At 42.1% G+C, this 18,043-nt stretch overlaps 1 protein-coding gene across 1 annotated transcript in view; it reads left to right on the forward strand.

Moving 5' to 3' along the window:
• Positions 1-14,457, forward strand: part of PTDSS1 (phosphatidylserine synthase 1) — a 104,332-nt gene extending 89,875 nt beyond the window's left edge. Inside the window, exon 11 of the mRNA XM_033203211.1 lies at positions 14,410-14,457. Within this exon, the coding sequence (XP_033059102.1) occupies positions 14,410-14,442 (33 nt within the window). The 3' untranslated portion in view covers positions 14,443-14,457. The remainder of the gene's footprint in view (positions 1-14,409) is intronic.
• The last annotated feature ends 3,586 nt before the right edge of the window (positions 14,458-18,043 follow it).

Consider the following 18,043-nt stretch of genomic DNA (forward strand, 5'->3'; position numbering starts at 1 on the left):
AGGTTGATTCCATATCTTGGCTAATGTGAGTAATGTTGCAGTGATTATGAGAGTACAGATGTCTCTTCAGAATCCTGACTTCAACTCCTTTGGATGTATACTCAGAAGTGAGATTGCTGGATCATACAGTAACTCTATTTTTAACTTTTCGAGGAACTTCCATACTGTTTTCCATAGTATTTGCACCAATTTACATTTCCACCATCAGTGTACAAAGGTTCCCTTTTCTTTACACCCTCACCTTTACACTCACACACTGATATCTTTGGGGACTTTTTTGATAATAGCCATTCTAACAGATGTGAGGTGCTAGCTCATGAGTTTGATTTGCGTTTCCCTGATGATTAGTGATGTTGAGCACCTTTTCATATACCTGTTGTTCATTTGTATGTCTTCTCTCATGAAATATCTATTCAAGTCTTTTACCCATTTTTAAATAGGGTTTTTTTTTTTGCTATTGAGTTATGTGAGTTCTTTATATATTTTGTATATTAACTTCTTATCAGATAAATGATTTGCAAATACTTCCTTGCATTCTGTAGTTTGCTTTTTCACTTATTGATGTTTCCTCTGTTATACAGAAGCTTTTTAGTGGGATATAATCCCACTTTTCTCTCTTTGTTTTAGTTACCTGTGTTTTTTGTGTCATATCCAAGAAATCATTGCCAAGTCCAATGGCTAGAAGTTATTTCCCTGTTTTCCTCTAAGAGTTTTATTGCTTCAGGTTTTACCTTTAAGTCTTTAATCCATTGTGAGTTGATTTTTGCATATGGTGTGGAATTGTGCACTTTATATGGGTAAATTGCATAGTATATGAATTATGTCTTGATAAAGCAGCTTTTTAAAGAAGACCCACACGTAGCAGCAGCACTGAGGAGACCTGGTGCAGATTTGGAGGAGGAGGATTCGGCCTCTCATTTCTGTTTTCTCTGTGCTTCTGCTTCATCCTTCTTCCTGTCTGAGTTGGGCTTTCTCTACTGGCTCTCTCTCTGTCCAAGGAGAAAAGTGGCTTACTCTACATTCTATGGCTTACTCTATATTCCAGCCAGCTGCAGTGCCCATTAAGTAGAATCTCTCACCTGATTTCCAATTTCCTGGACAGAGACATGTTTGCCCAGTGTGGTCAGTGCCAGGAAGCAGGCTGCCTGGTTCTTGCAGTCAGCATCCTCCTTAGTAAAACTGTGCAAGATGAGCAGTTCTGATCCTCAGAGGTAACAAAAGTCAATTTTCAAATTTTTTTAGATAGAATCACGATGCAGTGAGCACCTGCCATGTGCCATGTACTGTGTCAACTGCTTTCACCTCTCTAACCCCATTTAATCTCTGATCGACACTGTATGAAAGCATGTGCTGACTCAAAGAAAACATTCTCAATTGGATTCAACTTGTGGCACATGCATAATGTCACATCAAGGCCACAGCTGGTAAAATCATCTTCTCAAGGCTAGCAAGAGGCCTCCTGCAATGGGATTACCAGCCACAGAATCTGGTTACCAGAGGGTGGTGTATTTATCTCACCAAAACACAGGGCTGGGGCTTACTCATGATTAGTGAGCCATAGTAGCCAATAGAGAGGTGTTTCTAAAATGTGCTTTAAACCCCAATCTACTGGGAAGAGAGTCTGTTGCAAAAACCTATTTGGTTTTTGAACATTAGTCATCTGTGTGTGCCCTGTTTAGAAGTCCTCCTTGGCCTTTGGTTATCTAACATCACTCTTGAGAAAGAATGAGTGCTAGTTCCTGAGGCTGAAGATGGAGAGCAAGACACAAGGAAAATCCATATTTTTTTAACTTAATCAGTGCTTGTGGAGTAGGCAGAATCCAAATCCAAACCACATTTTCCAAAAAGATTTTGCCTCTTAATTCTTAAATCCGTGTGTATTATATGAGAAATCTAATCCGTATGTTTCTTACTCATTTACACTTAACTCATCAAAGCGTTTCCTCTGAAGAACTATTTGATGTCCAAGGAGACCGTAGAGACTTTTTTCCTTTTTACAAGCCTTTGTTCTTAGAAATAAAGAAGCTGCTGAAGTTGTATATGCAAAGAATAAATGAACTTGAACCCCAGAAAGGTCAAACTTTGTTTCAAGTAGGTTCTATATTCGGAAGAAACAACTTTGGGAATGAGCTCTTTTTCTTTTCAAGTCTTTTTTTTTTTTTTGCAGGGTGGGGGGAGTGGCCTCCACTTGGATACTTGAATTTTTTGTGCCAAAATAATTCCCCCTTCAACGGATGGTAGGCAGTATTAGGATATCAAGTCCACCTCCTCAAGGCACTCTGAGACGGTCTTCAACTTTTAGTCGGCAGAGACCACACCTAATATTGATCTCTATCTGGTAATTCATGGCAAAATCTGCACAGAGGGAATGCACCCTTCCGAGAGTCCAGCATGTGTGATGGAAAGAACAGAGCCCACTGATGAGGGAAGTGCCATGAAACCATCGGCTGGACCACCTCACCTGTCCTTTAAGCAAGACCACGCCCAGGCTAACTCAGAGAACTTCTTTCATCCCCCACACTCTGAAATTTCTTCCTGAATTTGCGAACATTTGTCTCTATCCTTCACTCATGTCACATTTCATTGCCTGTCTCCTAGTATAGCTGTGACCTGGGGTTATAGGGGATGGGAAGAGGTGCAAGATGCTGTTCTTGCCCCTGAGAGATTCATCATTTGTTTCACTGAGATACAAAAAACCCAACTGAGAAGATCACCAGATGTGCTCTTGGTAAGTGTTCAGGACTTCTAAGAAGGGAAGGATGGCCAGGGAGTGACAGAATGGGAAAAGCTTCCCAGAGCAGGTGGGCCCTGGAGTTGTGAATGACAGCCTGAGCATTGATGCAGCCACATCCAGGAGAAGACACTAGGCACCCAGGGCTGGCATGCATCGGACACTCCTTCAAATTGATGTGTTAAAAATCTTTGCTTGAATTTCACCTGCTAGAGAGACTGAGGCTGAGTGCAGAGGGCATACAGGACTGAAGGGCCAGGGTGGACAGTCTCTATTGCCTCTACAGTTCCCAAACACATCCACCCCACCCAGCAAAACCAGAGCTGTACAGTTACCTGCCAGCTCAGTGCCCGTCAGTTACTACTTCTCATGGCCCTCGGGAACTTTACAGCCCACCAAAAGTGCTGTCTTTGTTTTCTAGTAAACACATATTTCTTGGTCTCAGTCCATGCCTAGTGAAATGAGGTTTCAGGTCCCCTTATGGTCTGTTATGGGGTATCTATCTAACTGAGATGACATGAAATTTGTGCAAATATTTGGCTCAGTGTGTAGAGAGAAGGAACAATGCTGAAGAAGAGAAAACTTGGTCTAGGAATACAGCAGTGGCTGTTTCTCCTACATGCCAGCCTAGTCCTTGGCGTCTTACAAGCACATTCTTAATTATCTATAACAGCACCACAAAGCACATATGGTGAAGCCTGTTTTACAGAGGAAGAAGGAGGTACATAGAGGCTAACTCATTTACCCAGAGGCAGCTAATTAGGAGTGAAGTTTGGTTAGGAGCTCATGTTTCAGGGTGGGCGCAGTGGCTCATGCCTGTAACTGCAGAGCTTTGGGAGGCTGAGGCAGGAGGATCACTTGAGGCCCCAGGAGTCTGAGACCAGCCTGGGCAATATAGCAAGACCTCATTGCTACAGAGAAAAGAATTATCCAGGCATGGTGGCTCACGCCTAATAGTCCCAGCTACCTGGGGAGGCTGTGGTGGGAAGATGGCATGAGACCAGGAGTTCAAGGCTGCAGTGAGCTGTGATCATACCACTCCACTCCAGCCTTGGTGACAGGGCAAGAACCTATCTCTTAAAAAAGGAAAAGAAAGAAAGAAACCCATATTTCAGCCAATGACAGACAGTATATACAATGGTAGTCGCCTAAGAATAATCTTGGAGCTGCTCTATACAGATGTACCATTAAAACATTTTTATCCCATAATTTTACTGTGCCTTTTCTGTGTGTAGGTGTGCTTAGATACACAAACACCATTGTGTTCTAGTTGCCTAGAGTATTCAGTATGATAACATGCTATACAGGTTTTTAGCCTAGGAGCCATAGGCCATTCCACATGGCCTGGGTGTGCAGTAGGCTATACCACCTAAGTTTGTGTACATTGTGATGTTTTGCACAATGGCAAAATTGCCTAAAGACACATTTCTCAGAACATATCCCATCATTCAGCAGCATGTGACTGTGTAGGGCTAGGTCAACACAGGATAGCTCTTGCTGATCCTAGCCTGCGTTTGTCCACTAGGCTATGCTGCCTCTCACTCAGATAAAAGGGAAGAGCCCTTGGTGGAGACTTCTGGAGGACTATAAAGGAAAATTGGGCCTGATTGCAAAGAATTGAATGCTGACCTCATGCTTCCCAGTTTTCATGGGCTGTGATGAACAGGATGGAGTGGCGGTGGCAGAGTAGAGTAAGGAAGAGTGATGAGGAGCCACTGAGAAACCTGCAGATCCAAGGGAGAGACAGGGAAGCTGGAAGCAGAGACAGGGAAGCTGGAAGCAGGGGAAATGGAACCATGAGCAAAGAGAGAAGAGGCTTTGGTGATTCTGCCTTATGTAAGGGTCAGCGGTGGGGTTGGAGGGAGAGGAGAGTAAGTTTCTTATCCTGAGAAAACACTGGTGACAGTGAAACTTGGATGTCAAAGAAAGGCATGGGTTTAAGGGGAAAAAGGCTGAGTCTGTCGTGTCTGAAGTTCTGGAGAAACTTCAGCATCCAGGCTTCTGGTCTGTGCTGGAGAGTGGTTAGTGCTGGACCAGAGGACTCCCCTCACACTGAGTTACTGAAAGCCATGGTGGGAACTGCGGATGGATGGAACCACCAGGCAGAAAAGCCGAGCAGCTCCTGAACAGTGAACCTTTGGGATCACTACACTGTGTTTCTCACAATTCAGTATCGCTGCTTCTCAGTGGAGGCTCTGCTGCCTCCATGGGAGAGCACTGGAAAGTAGAGGGGATGCTTTTGATTGTCCCAGTGGTTGAAGGATGGTATAGGCCTTCAATAGATACACAGGGACACGAGGAAACAAGATGTTCTGCAATGCAGAGGGCAACTCTGCAAAGTGAAAAATTTCTCTGGGGTCCTCTGGATTTGTAGATATCTCATTGGGCATTCATTTAGGTGAAAAATCTATTTTGAAGTCTCTGAGCCCAGAACCTAATTACAGTTTCCATATATACCTATATATTTTGCTTCATTTAAATTTATACGTATTTTTGTAGGAGTGTAACCACATAAATAGAGAGAAAATTGTACTTTGTTTTGTTGGAATTTGACTGAACTGTTTCATTTCAGGAAATCACGTTTCTGCTGGCAACATCACTTCTAAAATTTGAGTGACTACTCTGCATTGACACCTATCTCATCAGTGGTGATTTTACATATTCATTGAAGTGTCTGATTATTTTGTATTAAGTGCTCTTATCTAACAGTAAATTAAAATATATTTTTTTCTCTATAGATTTCTTTCCTTTTATTCTTTATACTTACAGTTAGGTCATTATATATATTTTTTTAAATTATGTGTGCATATTAGTTATTTTATCTATACAGTTTATTTCAGGAGAGTGAAGACAGTGTTACAAATTCATTGTGATAAGGAGGGGTTGGAACTGATGGGGTTGAGAACCGCTAGTTCTAAACCAGCACTATCCAGTAGAAATAGAATAGGAACCACAAATACATTTTACATTTGCTAATAGCCACCTTAAAAAAATAAAAGGACAGAGTATTACTCAACCTTAAAAAGGAAGTAAATCCTGTCACATGATTTGACATGGCTGAAGCTTGCAGACATTATGCTAAGTGAAAGAAATCAGTCACAAAAAGTCAAATACTGTACGATTCCACTTATATGAGGTATCTAAAATCTATAAATTCATAGAAACAAGAACTGGTTGGTTGCCAGAGCTGAAGAGAGAGGCGTATGGGGAGTTTGTTAATGGGTATAGAGTTTGAGAGTTGCCAGATGAAGAAGTTCTGGAGATCCGTTTCACCACAGTGTGAGTACACTTAACACTACCGAACTGTACACTCAAAAGTAGTTAAGAGTGTAAATTTTATGTTATGTGTTTTTTACTATAATAAGAAAATTAATAAGAGTGGGCAATACTAATTTCGATAACATGTATTTATTTAACTCAAAATATTAAAAATACTATCATTTCAATATGCAATCAATATAAAAATTACCAATGAGATATTTTATATTCTCTTTCTTGCACAAAGTCTGAATTCTATGTGCATTTTACACCTACAGCACATATCAACCAAGCCTGGCCGCATTTCCAGTGCTCAGATGCCACACATGGCTGATAGTTACAGCAAATGCTAACGACACTTGTTGAGCAGACCTTCAGCACCAGGCATTGCTGTGGGTCCTTTACATAGAATTACTCTTCCCATCCTTGGCCCTATGAGGTAGGCACCAGGAAATTGAAGCACAGAGACCTTGAATAGCACACTTAATGTCAAGAGAAACTGTGGCCAAGTGGAGAGCTGAACCCAGGCATTCTGGCTCCAGAGCCCGTGCCTTAATCACTGTGCATAGGCACCCTCGTGGGGCTGTTCTCTTGGACTCCTGTTCTGGCCAAGTGGGAGTCCTCTTTTCCCAGTGGGATACCAGGAGTATGCTTCCATGGGCTTGCTCTTCCATGGGCTCGCACATTCCATGAAAGCGTAGTCCTGGCATCCCCCTGGGAAACTGAACTCTGGCTGCACAGGTTTTAGGGCGTCAAAATCTGGCTGGCCCCCAGGGAGCCAGTTAGACTTGTCTCTCCCTGCTTCCTGCTGAGCATAGCAGACGCTGGCCAGCCCATCTGCAAAGAAGAAAGAAGCCTGGGTTTGCTTCACAACCACCTTCAGTGTTCTCTATTCTCTACATTCCCATTAGGAGAGGTAGTGGGCCTGGTGAATCAACACAAAACATACAGATGTGGCAGAAAGACGATCCCGACACACACATCTAGTAAGAACTTGCTACCAGCACCTTGCTGGTGAATTGCTTGCATTCCAATAACTTTTTCTCCTGAGTTTCCCTTAATAAAGACACATTTCTTCATTTCCTGAGGCTCCCTCAAGATTATACTGACAACTTCCCCATTAATTATCAAATTACGCCCCGTCACAAAATGATTACATTTGCTTCCTACCTAAACACTTCCCCTCATTTGTGAAAAGTCTCATTTAAACTAATATGCTTTTAACTTGCTCAATTTCAACACCTCCATAGAGGCTACTAATGAGCTGATTCCTTGCCCAGCTGGTCCCTCGGCCCTTCCTTGTGTTCTCCGTTCCAAGACCAATTTAGATCTTGCAGTATGGGAAAGGGGAGGACTCACCCTTTGAGTTGACTGCTTGGTGGGAGCCTTCTTGAGTGACGTGTGTACTTAAACACAGGACCTTGAGTTTGAGCCCCCCACAAAAGTGATACTCCACTTGCAGCTTCCAGAAATGTGAAAATTGCTTTAAAGTGGGGCCACAGGAGCAAAACAACCTCCCAGTTTCAACGGGGTAGCTTAATGAGTCAGGTAATTAGACCCAGATTCCCTTTACAGGGGCCTCTTAATTATTATTTAATAACGAGATGATTCCAGGCTATGACCCGCAAGGCTGGCGGCATTATAACCGTGAAGCTGAAGAAATACTTCCTCCCAGATGTTGTTCTTCTCTGGCAGGGAGACAAAGGTACTCTGAAAAGACCCCTCAGCCTTTCCTTATGGAGAGTGTCGTGTGCCAAGCAACTCCTCTTCCTGGCACTGTCTTCTCCAAGGTGTCAGATGGGTCACTTCACTGGAGTGCTGGGAATCAGGTCAGTCTGTTCCTCTGATTAACCCTGATCTCATTCTGCTGGCAGCAGGCAGTAGCCTGAGGCCCTGCTGCCTTCTGAAGGCTGCCCACTCATGCCAAGACTGCTGGGAGCAGGAAGAGCTGACAAGCGCACACCAAGAGCCAGGCTGTGTTCTAAGTGCTCTCAATGCCCTGCCTCCTTAAATTTTCACACAATATCATTATACTTCCTTCCCCATTTTACAGATCAGGAAACTGAGGCTCACTGGGGCTATGCACACTGTCCAAGGTCACACAACTAATAGTTGGGAGAGCTGGGATTTGAACCCACACACCTCTAAATCCAGAGCCTAAGGGCTTAACTTCTATGTCATATTGCTAGGGATTAGCTGACCAGGGAGAAAATTATTTGGCTATGTTTTCATGGCCAGAACTTGGGTGGATTATCCAAGTGCTCCATTGTCATCAATATTAATGATGTATCATGATCTGGCCCCTGTCCAGGGGCATATAGAGGCAGTCATGGTGACCCCATCCAAGGCATATTCCTTAGACTAGTGGTCCATTATACCAACCAGACCAACAGGAGGCCCTTCCTGGGATTTTTCATATTGGAATTTAAAAAGATGGGTGCAACTTAGCATTTGTGAGGCCCAAGTTGCTACAGGTTATGATCCAGGTGCATGGAGAAGACAACATTGACAACACACGGAGGAAGAATTCCAGTGATATTTGAGTCTTTGATTCCAGTCCCTGAGGCACAACTGTTGTGTTTCCTATAATTCAGTTAAGTGAACCAACCAACTTCCCCTTTTCACTCAAGCTAGTCCTAATTACGTTTCTAACTCCATTGCAATCAAAACAGTTCTAACAATCTATGCTCTAGAATTTGATGTACTGGGAACAATGGTGGAGTCTCTACAGGGTTTTAATCTGTACTTTTACCATAAGCCAGAAATTCTGTGTTAGCAGTGAAATAATATCATATTAAAGATTTGTACTGTGTTATATTAAATTAAATTAAATATTCTCTGGTCACAAGGGACTAAAAACTAAAACAGCTTAAGCAAAAAACAAAAAACCAAGGGGTGGAGGCACTACTAGAATACCAGAGCAACCCTGAATCCAGGGAAGAGTGGGAGACCCAGACAGGCAGCTGAGACATGGGATAGAGGTATGAAGACCAGCAAGGAGGATCTTGTAGTGTGGGCTGTGGCAATCGCCCACAGGAGAGATGATAGGGCCAGAACCAAGGCAGTTGATTGTGGGCCAGTTATAATGGAGTCAAGAGATATTTTGTTGACAGAAGTTTTTAGACTTGGTGATTGATTAAAATTGGGGAGATGACATTGGAGGTGCCCAGGGTGATTCCCATGTGGAGGGTGATGCCATTAGCTGAACGGTAAACACGGGAGGCAGAGCAGATTTTGGGATGTGCTGGAGGAGCAATAGGTAATAAGCTTGGCCGTGGGTAGCTGGCTGGTGTCCAGCTGGGAGTGGCTCCTTGAAGCTAGCATGCTGTGTTCTGGCATCATGACGAAGGTGTGCTGTGGCAGTCACCTGCTAGTCACAGCCTCAGTCCTGACCCGCTCATCCTAACCAGGGCCTCACACCCCTTTCCATCTTTCTCTCAGCTCTCCCAGTCACCAAGCAGTCTTCTTATTTTTGTCCTTGCATTACCCAGCAGATTTGTCAGGACTGGTATTATCTCCCTGGTAGAACTTGGGCACCTTTCCATGGGATTCTGCTCCTTCCTGCTGCCCAGTTGAATTGACCCACCTTGGATAACTTCCTCCCTGGAGTGGCGGGAAAGGATGGCTAGCACTGTTAAAAACAAACCAAGGAGACCTGCTGTGGAAAACAGACTGCAGCCAATTTAGCTCTCATAATTCTTAGGTTCTTTTTGAAAGGTATCTATGGCCTGCCTTAGTTCAAACAAGATGAGAATTACAGATCCCCTCTACTATGGCTACCCATCCAAGGGTAGGTTGCACTGAAAGCAAGACCCAGACCAAATTCTGCTATATATATAAACACTTACTAATAAGCAGGCACTATAATACACATAAGTATTTTTCTAAGCTTGATGAGATGTTTGTTCTCTATATGACACACATCTTGCATGATGAGAAAATATTCTAGTGGCAGAATTCATGTGGGCTACTAGTCAGATTCAGGCCAGACAGCATAGAATCATCTGTTATGTGTGTGTGGCATAAGACCAGATGGAGTCTTAGGCTTGGTGGGACATTATGAAAGGTGTAAGCTGTTGAGCTTGAAAAATTCTTACACTCTGTGCACACAAGCATGGAGGGCCCTTACCGTATTCTTAGTCATCCATATATCTTGTGAACAACTCATTTCATTAACGAAAAACTAGTTCTAAACCCATTATACAAATGAATAAATGCTCTGGTGCTGAAGGAAGACAAAGATTGCTGAAGCTCTTGCAGAAGCTACCTCTAGAGTGTGGACTTCCAATTAGAGCCTTTCAAAGCTAATGAAACACTCTGGAGTATGTATCCCTGATCAGAGTACTTCACATGTTAGTGGATCTCTCCTAGGGTGTTGATTGAAAAGAGCACACATCTCTCAGTTGATGCTGAAGTATTTAAAAATAAATTACATGCTGTATCATTCAAACCATGCATTTTCCTCCTAACTTTGCATAAGCTGTTCTCTGCATACACTATCTTCATCCTCTTCTCGTTCTCTTTGCCTGAAAAGCTCCTATTCAGTCTTCAGGATTAAGTATAGGCTGTCATCTCCTCCAGGAAGCCTTCCCTGATCCTCACTCTAACAAGGCTAAGTTGAGTGTCTCTCCCATGTGTTCTTGTAACATCTTGTGCTACTTGCTACTTCTTAGTTTTGAGAGTGAGCAGTCTCTTCCTTTGACTTGACTGTAATTCCTAGTCCCTGTATCCCTAGCATCAAGCCAAAGAGGTACTCAATTTGTTTGTAAAATTGAATTAAATTCAAAAGAGACTGATGTTGTTTCCTTTCCCTCTGCTTCCCACCAATGTATCAGAAGCGGGATCGCCCAACTGTGTACTTGGCCAAAGATTATAACTGATGAGAAGCAATGGATGAGAATAATTTGGAAAGGGCCAAATATAGAAATATTTTTACTTGTTTTCACTTTACTTTATTTATTTATTTTATTTTTTGAGACAGGGTCTTCCTTTGTCACCCAGGCTGGAGTACAGTGGCACAGTCTCAGCTCAATGCAACCCTCGCCTCCCGGGCTCAGGCGATCCTCCCGCCTCAGCCTCCCAAGTGTCTGGGACTACAGGCACACACCACCATGCCTGACTAATTTTTGTAATTTTTTTTTTTTTTGTAGAGACGGGGTCTTGCCACGTCACCCAGGCTGCTCTCATACTCCCAGGCTCAAATGATCCACCTGCCTTGACCTCCCAAAGCTCTGGGGTTACAGGCATGTGTCACCATGCCAGACCTGTTTTCACTTTAGATGCTCCAAGTGTTCACTAAGTTTGCTCTTAGGGTAAGCTCTGGAGCTGGAGTTGTGATGAGGATCTTCTGCACCAGCTGAACTCTGATATTTATCTCAAAGAGAAGAAAGCAGCCAGAAGCCTTATTCATCCGATGTTTCTCTAAGAGTCAGGCATCGACCTTCTCTATGAGCTGAGTGAAGGTCGGTAAGGTGCTGTCAGCCAGACAGAAAACCCATCGGGAGGCTGCCAACCTCGTTTTGCCCACCACAGTCCAAATATCCAGGCTCGAACTTGACATTTGCCAAGCTACAGTTAAACAAACGGTGGTAAAATGATGCTCACCTATTTGGCTCCACATCAAAGTAGCTAAATAGAGTTTTCAATGCTAGAATAGACTCAGCAGAAATATTGAGAGACACGTCAATTATTCAGAGGTACTGTTCCTTTGCAACTCTGAACTTGTAATTTTAAATATGACGAGGCCTATATCTCATTGAGTATTTTATTTCACTTAAATGTGAAGAAGGAAGAGAAGACGATGTGGAATTTATGAATTTAAAATACTGTGAGCAAAAATATTGCTGTTTTCAGAGGTTTCAGGAGAGGAACTGGAAGAGCATCATTCCTGTCTCTCTTCTGCTCTTTTAGCCACAGGCCCAACGTCCTCTCCTATTCTCACCGCAACCCTCTTAGACCTACATGCTACTGTATCACAGAGACACATGGCTCAGCATTCTGGGGCATGAGCACAAGGCAGGAATGTTCTACAACACAGTGTCAAGAAAACCACAATTCCAGGCAATGGACCAGGCAGTGGCCACCAAGAACCCCTGAGCCCACCTTCAGTTAGAGCTGGACAGATATGGATGGCCGGGAGCTTACTATTCTTCCTTCTCAGTGAACAAGGGAGCTTCTGAAAAACTCTCAGATAAAGGTTATTTAAATGAAGGTCACTCTTGAATAAAATCTGATGGGTTTGTACACTTGGCTCTGGTGCTTGGTAAAAATGGTCAAAAATAATAATAAAAGGCCAGGTGTGGTGTCTCATGCCTGTAATCCCAGCACTTTCGGAGGCAAAGGCAGAAGGATCCCTTGAGGTCAAGAAGTTCCAGACCAGCCTGGGCAACATAGTGAGAACTTGTTTCCACAAAAAAAGAAAAGAATTAACTGGACATGGTGTCCTGTAGATCTAGCTACTTAGGAGGCTGAGGTGGGAGGATCACTTGAGACCAGGAGTTTGAGCTTCAGGGAGCTGTGATCGTCACTGCATGGCTCATTACTCCAGTCTGGATGACAGAGTGAGACCCTGTCTCAAAAAAAAAAAAAAAAAAAAAAAAGAATAGAAAAAGATCCTCAAGCCCTCATCTGAAATATCTGGAGGGCCAGATGTGTTCTAGAACTCAGAATTTTTCAGAGTTTAGAAAGGTAACATAGTCGACAGCTCAGTGGAGTCTGGGCCAGCCTCTCAGCAAATCATCCCGTGAGCATTTCTGCAGCAACGTATGACAATTCATCCCAAGAAAGGCAACAAGACGGTGATGAGCTTGCATTGATTCAGGCCAAGTCAGGTTTTGCCACCAAACCAATTATGAAAAAACTTTTGGTTTCCAGAGCTGTCTGAATTTCAGAACTTCTGGATGGAGGATCATGGACCTGTAATCACATTTTCCTGAGGGGCTATTGCCCAGCTTATCTTTTTTAAGAAGAAAGACTTTGACTTCCACTACCCCACTTAGGAAGCCACAAACCAGCACATGGGTTTGGGCTCAGAAGCCTGACACCCTGCAGGTAAAACAGTAGGAATCCCTCTCACGAGCATTTCCTTTTCAGAGATTTTCTAACTCTGTGTGTATGTTTTCAGTTTTTCTTTCTGCGTTCTGCTTAAGGCATTGTTGTCACCCCTGTGGATCCCCACGATTGTGAAACAAGACAGAATAACGGTTAAGGGCTAACACTTCGTGCTCAGAAGGAACTTGGTTGAAATCTTACCCCTGGCACTCTTTAGTTGTTTGTTAGATTCTGGGAAGTTGCTTACCCTCTCTGAACCTCAGCTTACTTAGCTATAAATCCTCTTGCAGGGCTGTCATAAGCATTAAATGAGACTACAAAATTGCTAACATTTATGGAATGCTTGCTCTGTACCAAGCACTGTATTAAGAGTTATACATGAAGGGTTATTTTATCAAACAAATACCATCCCTATTTTATAGATGAGGAAGCTGAGGCTCAGAAAGTTTACCCAACTGAAGCCATGTTGCTATTAAATGGAGAAGCTGGTATTCAACACGACGTAGTCTAACTCCTGGTACCCTTAACTACTCTGCTGTAATGACTCATCAGATGGTAGATAAGATGTTTTGCACACTCTTTGGAACACACTGAGCTTTCAGTGTAAGGTAATTATGATGTCATGGTGATGACAATGGCAGTGATGGTGATGATAAAGAAGGATCAAGTTTTACAGGAAACAGAATCTGGAGGAAGATCATTGAGTGACCTGGTTGCCAGTGATATCCATGTAGTACTCCTGACTTGATGCCCTAGGGATTACCCCCAACAGCTCTATCAAATTATTTTTAAGTAGGGTCCCAAGTATAACTTGTGCCCAGATTTTTAAATGTTACTGGTCAGGGCCCAGCGCAGTAGCTCACGCCTGTAATCCCAGAACTTTGGGAGGCCGAGGTGGGTGGATCACCTGAGGTCAGGAGTTTGAGACCAGCCTGGCCAACATGGTGAAACCCAATCTCTACTAAAAATACAAAAAATTATCAGGGCGTGGCAGTGGATGCCTGTAATCCCAGCTACTCGGGAGGCTGAGAGAGGAGAATCGCTTGAACCGGGGAGGCAGAGGTTGAAGCAAGCTGAAATGGTGCCACTGCACTCCAGCCTGGGCAACAAGAACAAAACTCTGTCCCCCAAAAAATAAATAAATAAAATATTACCGGTCAGTCTTCCATGCCCTCTAGCTCAGTGGTTGGTACAACAATACCACTCCCAGTTCCTCGGGAAACAGACTCACAGGCCAAGATTTAAGTGCAGAAAGTTTATGGGCAATTGCTCTAGGGATCAACAACAGTAGGGAACAAAGAAAATAATGTAACTGCACCAGACCACTCTGGTTCAATTTTTATGTAACAAAGTTGTGAGTTGTTTTTCAGTTGCCAGGATCCTCCAGATTGAAGATCACCTAACCTGAGTATGCCCGGATGAACCAAGGACTCAACCATGGGTGGAACCTAAAGTCTCAAACTGGGGAGCAGGGACTGAATGAAGACGCAGACCCTGAATGGCAGGATATGGAATCCAATCAGATGGAGCTCTGGTGTCACCTCATGGCAAGATCTAGTCAGATCATGCCTCCCCGGCAGCACTTCATTGAAAGACTCAATCAGACCATGGCTCATCACCATATGTCTATAAAGCCTGACCTAGTCCCCAGCTCAGGAAGACAGATTGGAGCATTTCCTCCTGTTTCCTTGATAATTGGCTAGAAATAAAGCCTTTCTTTTCTCAATATCCAGTGCATGGTATTGGCTTTTATGTGCATTGGGAAGTGAGCCCATTGATTGTTCGGTAACAATAGGAATGGGCAGAGAGAAGAATTGCACTGTGGTGTAGTCCCATCAAAGACTTCTGCCTATCCCACAGAGAATGCTGGGGCTAAGATGGTCTGTGGGAGGCAGAATTCTAAGGCAGTCCCGAGAATTCTCACCATCTGGTGTACACACCTCACATAATTCCTGAACCTGTGAATATGATGGAGTATCAGTGCTCATGGTTAGGTTACTAATCTATTGACTTGTCAATCAAAAGGGAGATTATCCCAGTGGGACTTACCTAATCAGGCAACTTCATAAATGGGCCTGGTCCCTCCTAGAAAGTGAGACTCAAAGCATGAGAAGGGATATTGAAGAGCCACGTGGCAAGAAGCAGCTGTTGGTCTCTGGAATGGTCTGTGGTCGACAGTGAGAAAAGGGGAATTCAGTCCTACAGCCACAAGGAACTGAATTCCATCAACAGCCTGATTAAGCACGAAAGAGGACCCCAAACCTCAGATGACACGGCAGCCCTGGCAGGCACCTTGGTCTCAGACAGCTGGGACCTAAGTAGAGGACCCAGTTATGCTGGGCCTGGGCCTTTGACTATGAGATAATGCATGAGTGTGGTTTGTGCTTTATTTTTTAAATTCAACTTTTAATTTTGAGATCACTGCAGATGTGCATGTAGTAATAAGAAACAATACAGATAAATCTAGTGTACCCTTTACCCATTTTCAACCAATGGTAACATCTTGAAAAACTATAGTATGATGTCAGACCAGGATATTGACAAGATACAGAATAATATCATCACCACAAATAGCCCTGCTATTATCCTTTTATAGCCACACCACCTTATCAACTGCATCTCCTCCTTCCAACACCCATCTCAACCCCTGGCAACCCCTCCTCCATCCTCCATGTCTATAATTTTGTCATTTCAAGAATGTTCTATAAATGCTGTAATCAAGTATGTAACATTTTGGAATTGGCTTTTTTCACTCTGCACAATTTCCTGAAGCTTCATCCAATTTGTTGTGCACATCAGAAGTTCATTAATTTTTATTGCTGATATTTTTTATCAATGGATGTACCATAGTGCGTTTAGCTATCATCTGTTGAAGGACATCTGGGTTGTTTACAGTTTTTGGGCGACTACCAGGAAAACAGCTATGAACACTTGTGTGATAAATACCTAGGAGTATTTATCCAGAGAAATGGAAACATGTTTACACAAAAATATAGGAGAGGTAAAGAAGAGATACAGTCATAGGAGAGATACAGTTTATACACATCCACACCAGCATTTGGTGTTGTCACTATTTCTTATTTTAGCCATTCTGTTGCATAGTGACATTTCATTGTGATTTTAATTCACATTTCCTAATGACTAATGATGTTGAACATATTTTCAAATGCATATTTGCCATCCATATATCCTCTTCAGTAAGGTGCTTCTTCATGTCTTTTTCACATTTTCTGATTGTATTGGTTTTGTTTTATTTTTTAGTGTTGGGTTTTGAGAGATCTTTATGTATCTAGCTACTAATCCTTTTCAGATATGTGGCTTGTAAATGTTTTCTTGCTCTCTGAAGTTTGTCTTTTCACTCTCATAATGGGGCATTTTACACAGCAAAAGTTTTAAATTTTGATGAAATCCAATCATTATTATTTTCTTTTATGGGTCAGACTTTTGATGGCAAATCTAAGAACTTTTTGCCTAGCCCCAGATCCCCATGATTTTCTCCTGGGTTTTGTTTTCTACAAGTTTTATAGTTTTACATTTAAGCTTGTGATCTATTTTTGAGTTAATTCTTTAAATATATGCGATTTAAGTTGAGCTTCATTGAAAAGGCTATTTTCCTCCACTGAATTGCTTCTGTACCTTTTGGTTGGGCATATTTTGTGGGTCTGTTTCTAGGCCCTCTATTTGTTTCATCGATCTATGTGTCTGTCACGCTGTAAATACCACAGCTCTATAAGAAACCTTGAAATCAGGTAGATTGATTCCTCCCACTTTATTATTCTTTTACAAAGTTATTTTAGCTATTCTGGTTCCTTTGCATTTTCATATAAAGTTTAAAATAATCGTGTCTATATCTACAAAAATCTTGCTGGGATTCTGATAGGAATTGCATTAAACTTCCATGTTAATTTGCAAAGAATTGACTTCTTTATTGTATTGAATCTTCTAATCCACAAACACACAATGTCTTTCCATTTATTTAGATCTTCTTTGGTTTATGTCATCAATGTTTTGTAGTTTTCCACTACAAAACGTACAGTTGAAGTCCTGTACATGTTTTGTTAGATTTATACTTGTATTTTTTTTTTTTTTTTTTAGCAACTGTAAATGGCATTTATTTTTTATTTTGGTGTCTATCTGTTATGGACACCAAATACTATCTTCCTAGCTGGTAGTATTCCAGCATAGCTAGACTTCTCAAGACAGACTGATGGGGTGAGGGAGAACTAGAAGATCCCTCTCATGGTGGTCTAAGGTCCATTTTCTAAGATTCCAAATTCCTGTGTCAAGTACTATAACTTCCATCTGTTATGGATGCCAAAATGAAATTGGCTTTTGTATGTTTGTATCACATTTTGCAACCTTGAGGAACTCACTTATTAGTTCTAGGAGGTTGTTGTTTTATAGATTTCATGGAATTTTCTACCTAGACAATCATTTCGTCTGCAAATAGAGACAGTTTTATTTCTTCCTTTCTCATCTGCATGCTTTTTTTTTTTTTTCTTTTTGTGCCTTTTGAAATTGGCCAGAACTACTTGTACTATGTTGAATAAGAGTGGTGAGAGCAGACATCATTGTCTTGTTCTAGATCTTATGGAGAAAGCATTCAGTCCTTCACCATTAAAAATAATATTAGCTAGAGCCTTTTGGTAGACACTCTTTATCAAGTTGAGGAAGTTACCCTCTAGTTCATTTTTTGCCAAGAGTTTTTATCATGAATACATGTTAAATTTTTTTAAATGCTTTTTCTGTATCAGTTGATAAGATTACGTGATTTTTCTCCTTTAGCCATTAGTATGGAAGATTATATCAAGTAATTTTCATATATTGAATCAGACTTGCATTCCTGGAACAAACCTTCCTTTGGAGAGTGGAGAGGACCATCAGGGAATGCTTTGCTGGATTTTTAGCCATCTGATACAGGAAGGTGAGAAGTTCAACTAGGAAATGTAGGAATAAATTTTCAGGGTGAGGTTAACAAGTACAGAAGTATTGACACATGAAACT

The sequence above is a fragment of the Trachypithecus francoisi genome, unplaced genomic scaffold, assembly GCF_009764315.1.
Source record: "Trachypithecus francoisi isolate TF-2019V2 unplaced genomic scaffold, Tfra_2.0 Lachesis_group7, whole genome shotgun sequence".
In the NCBI taxonomy this organism is placed as follows: domain Eukaryota; kingdom Metazoa; phylum Chordata; class Mammalia; order Primates; family Cercopithecidae; genus Trachypithecus; species Trachypithecus francoisi.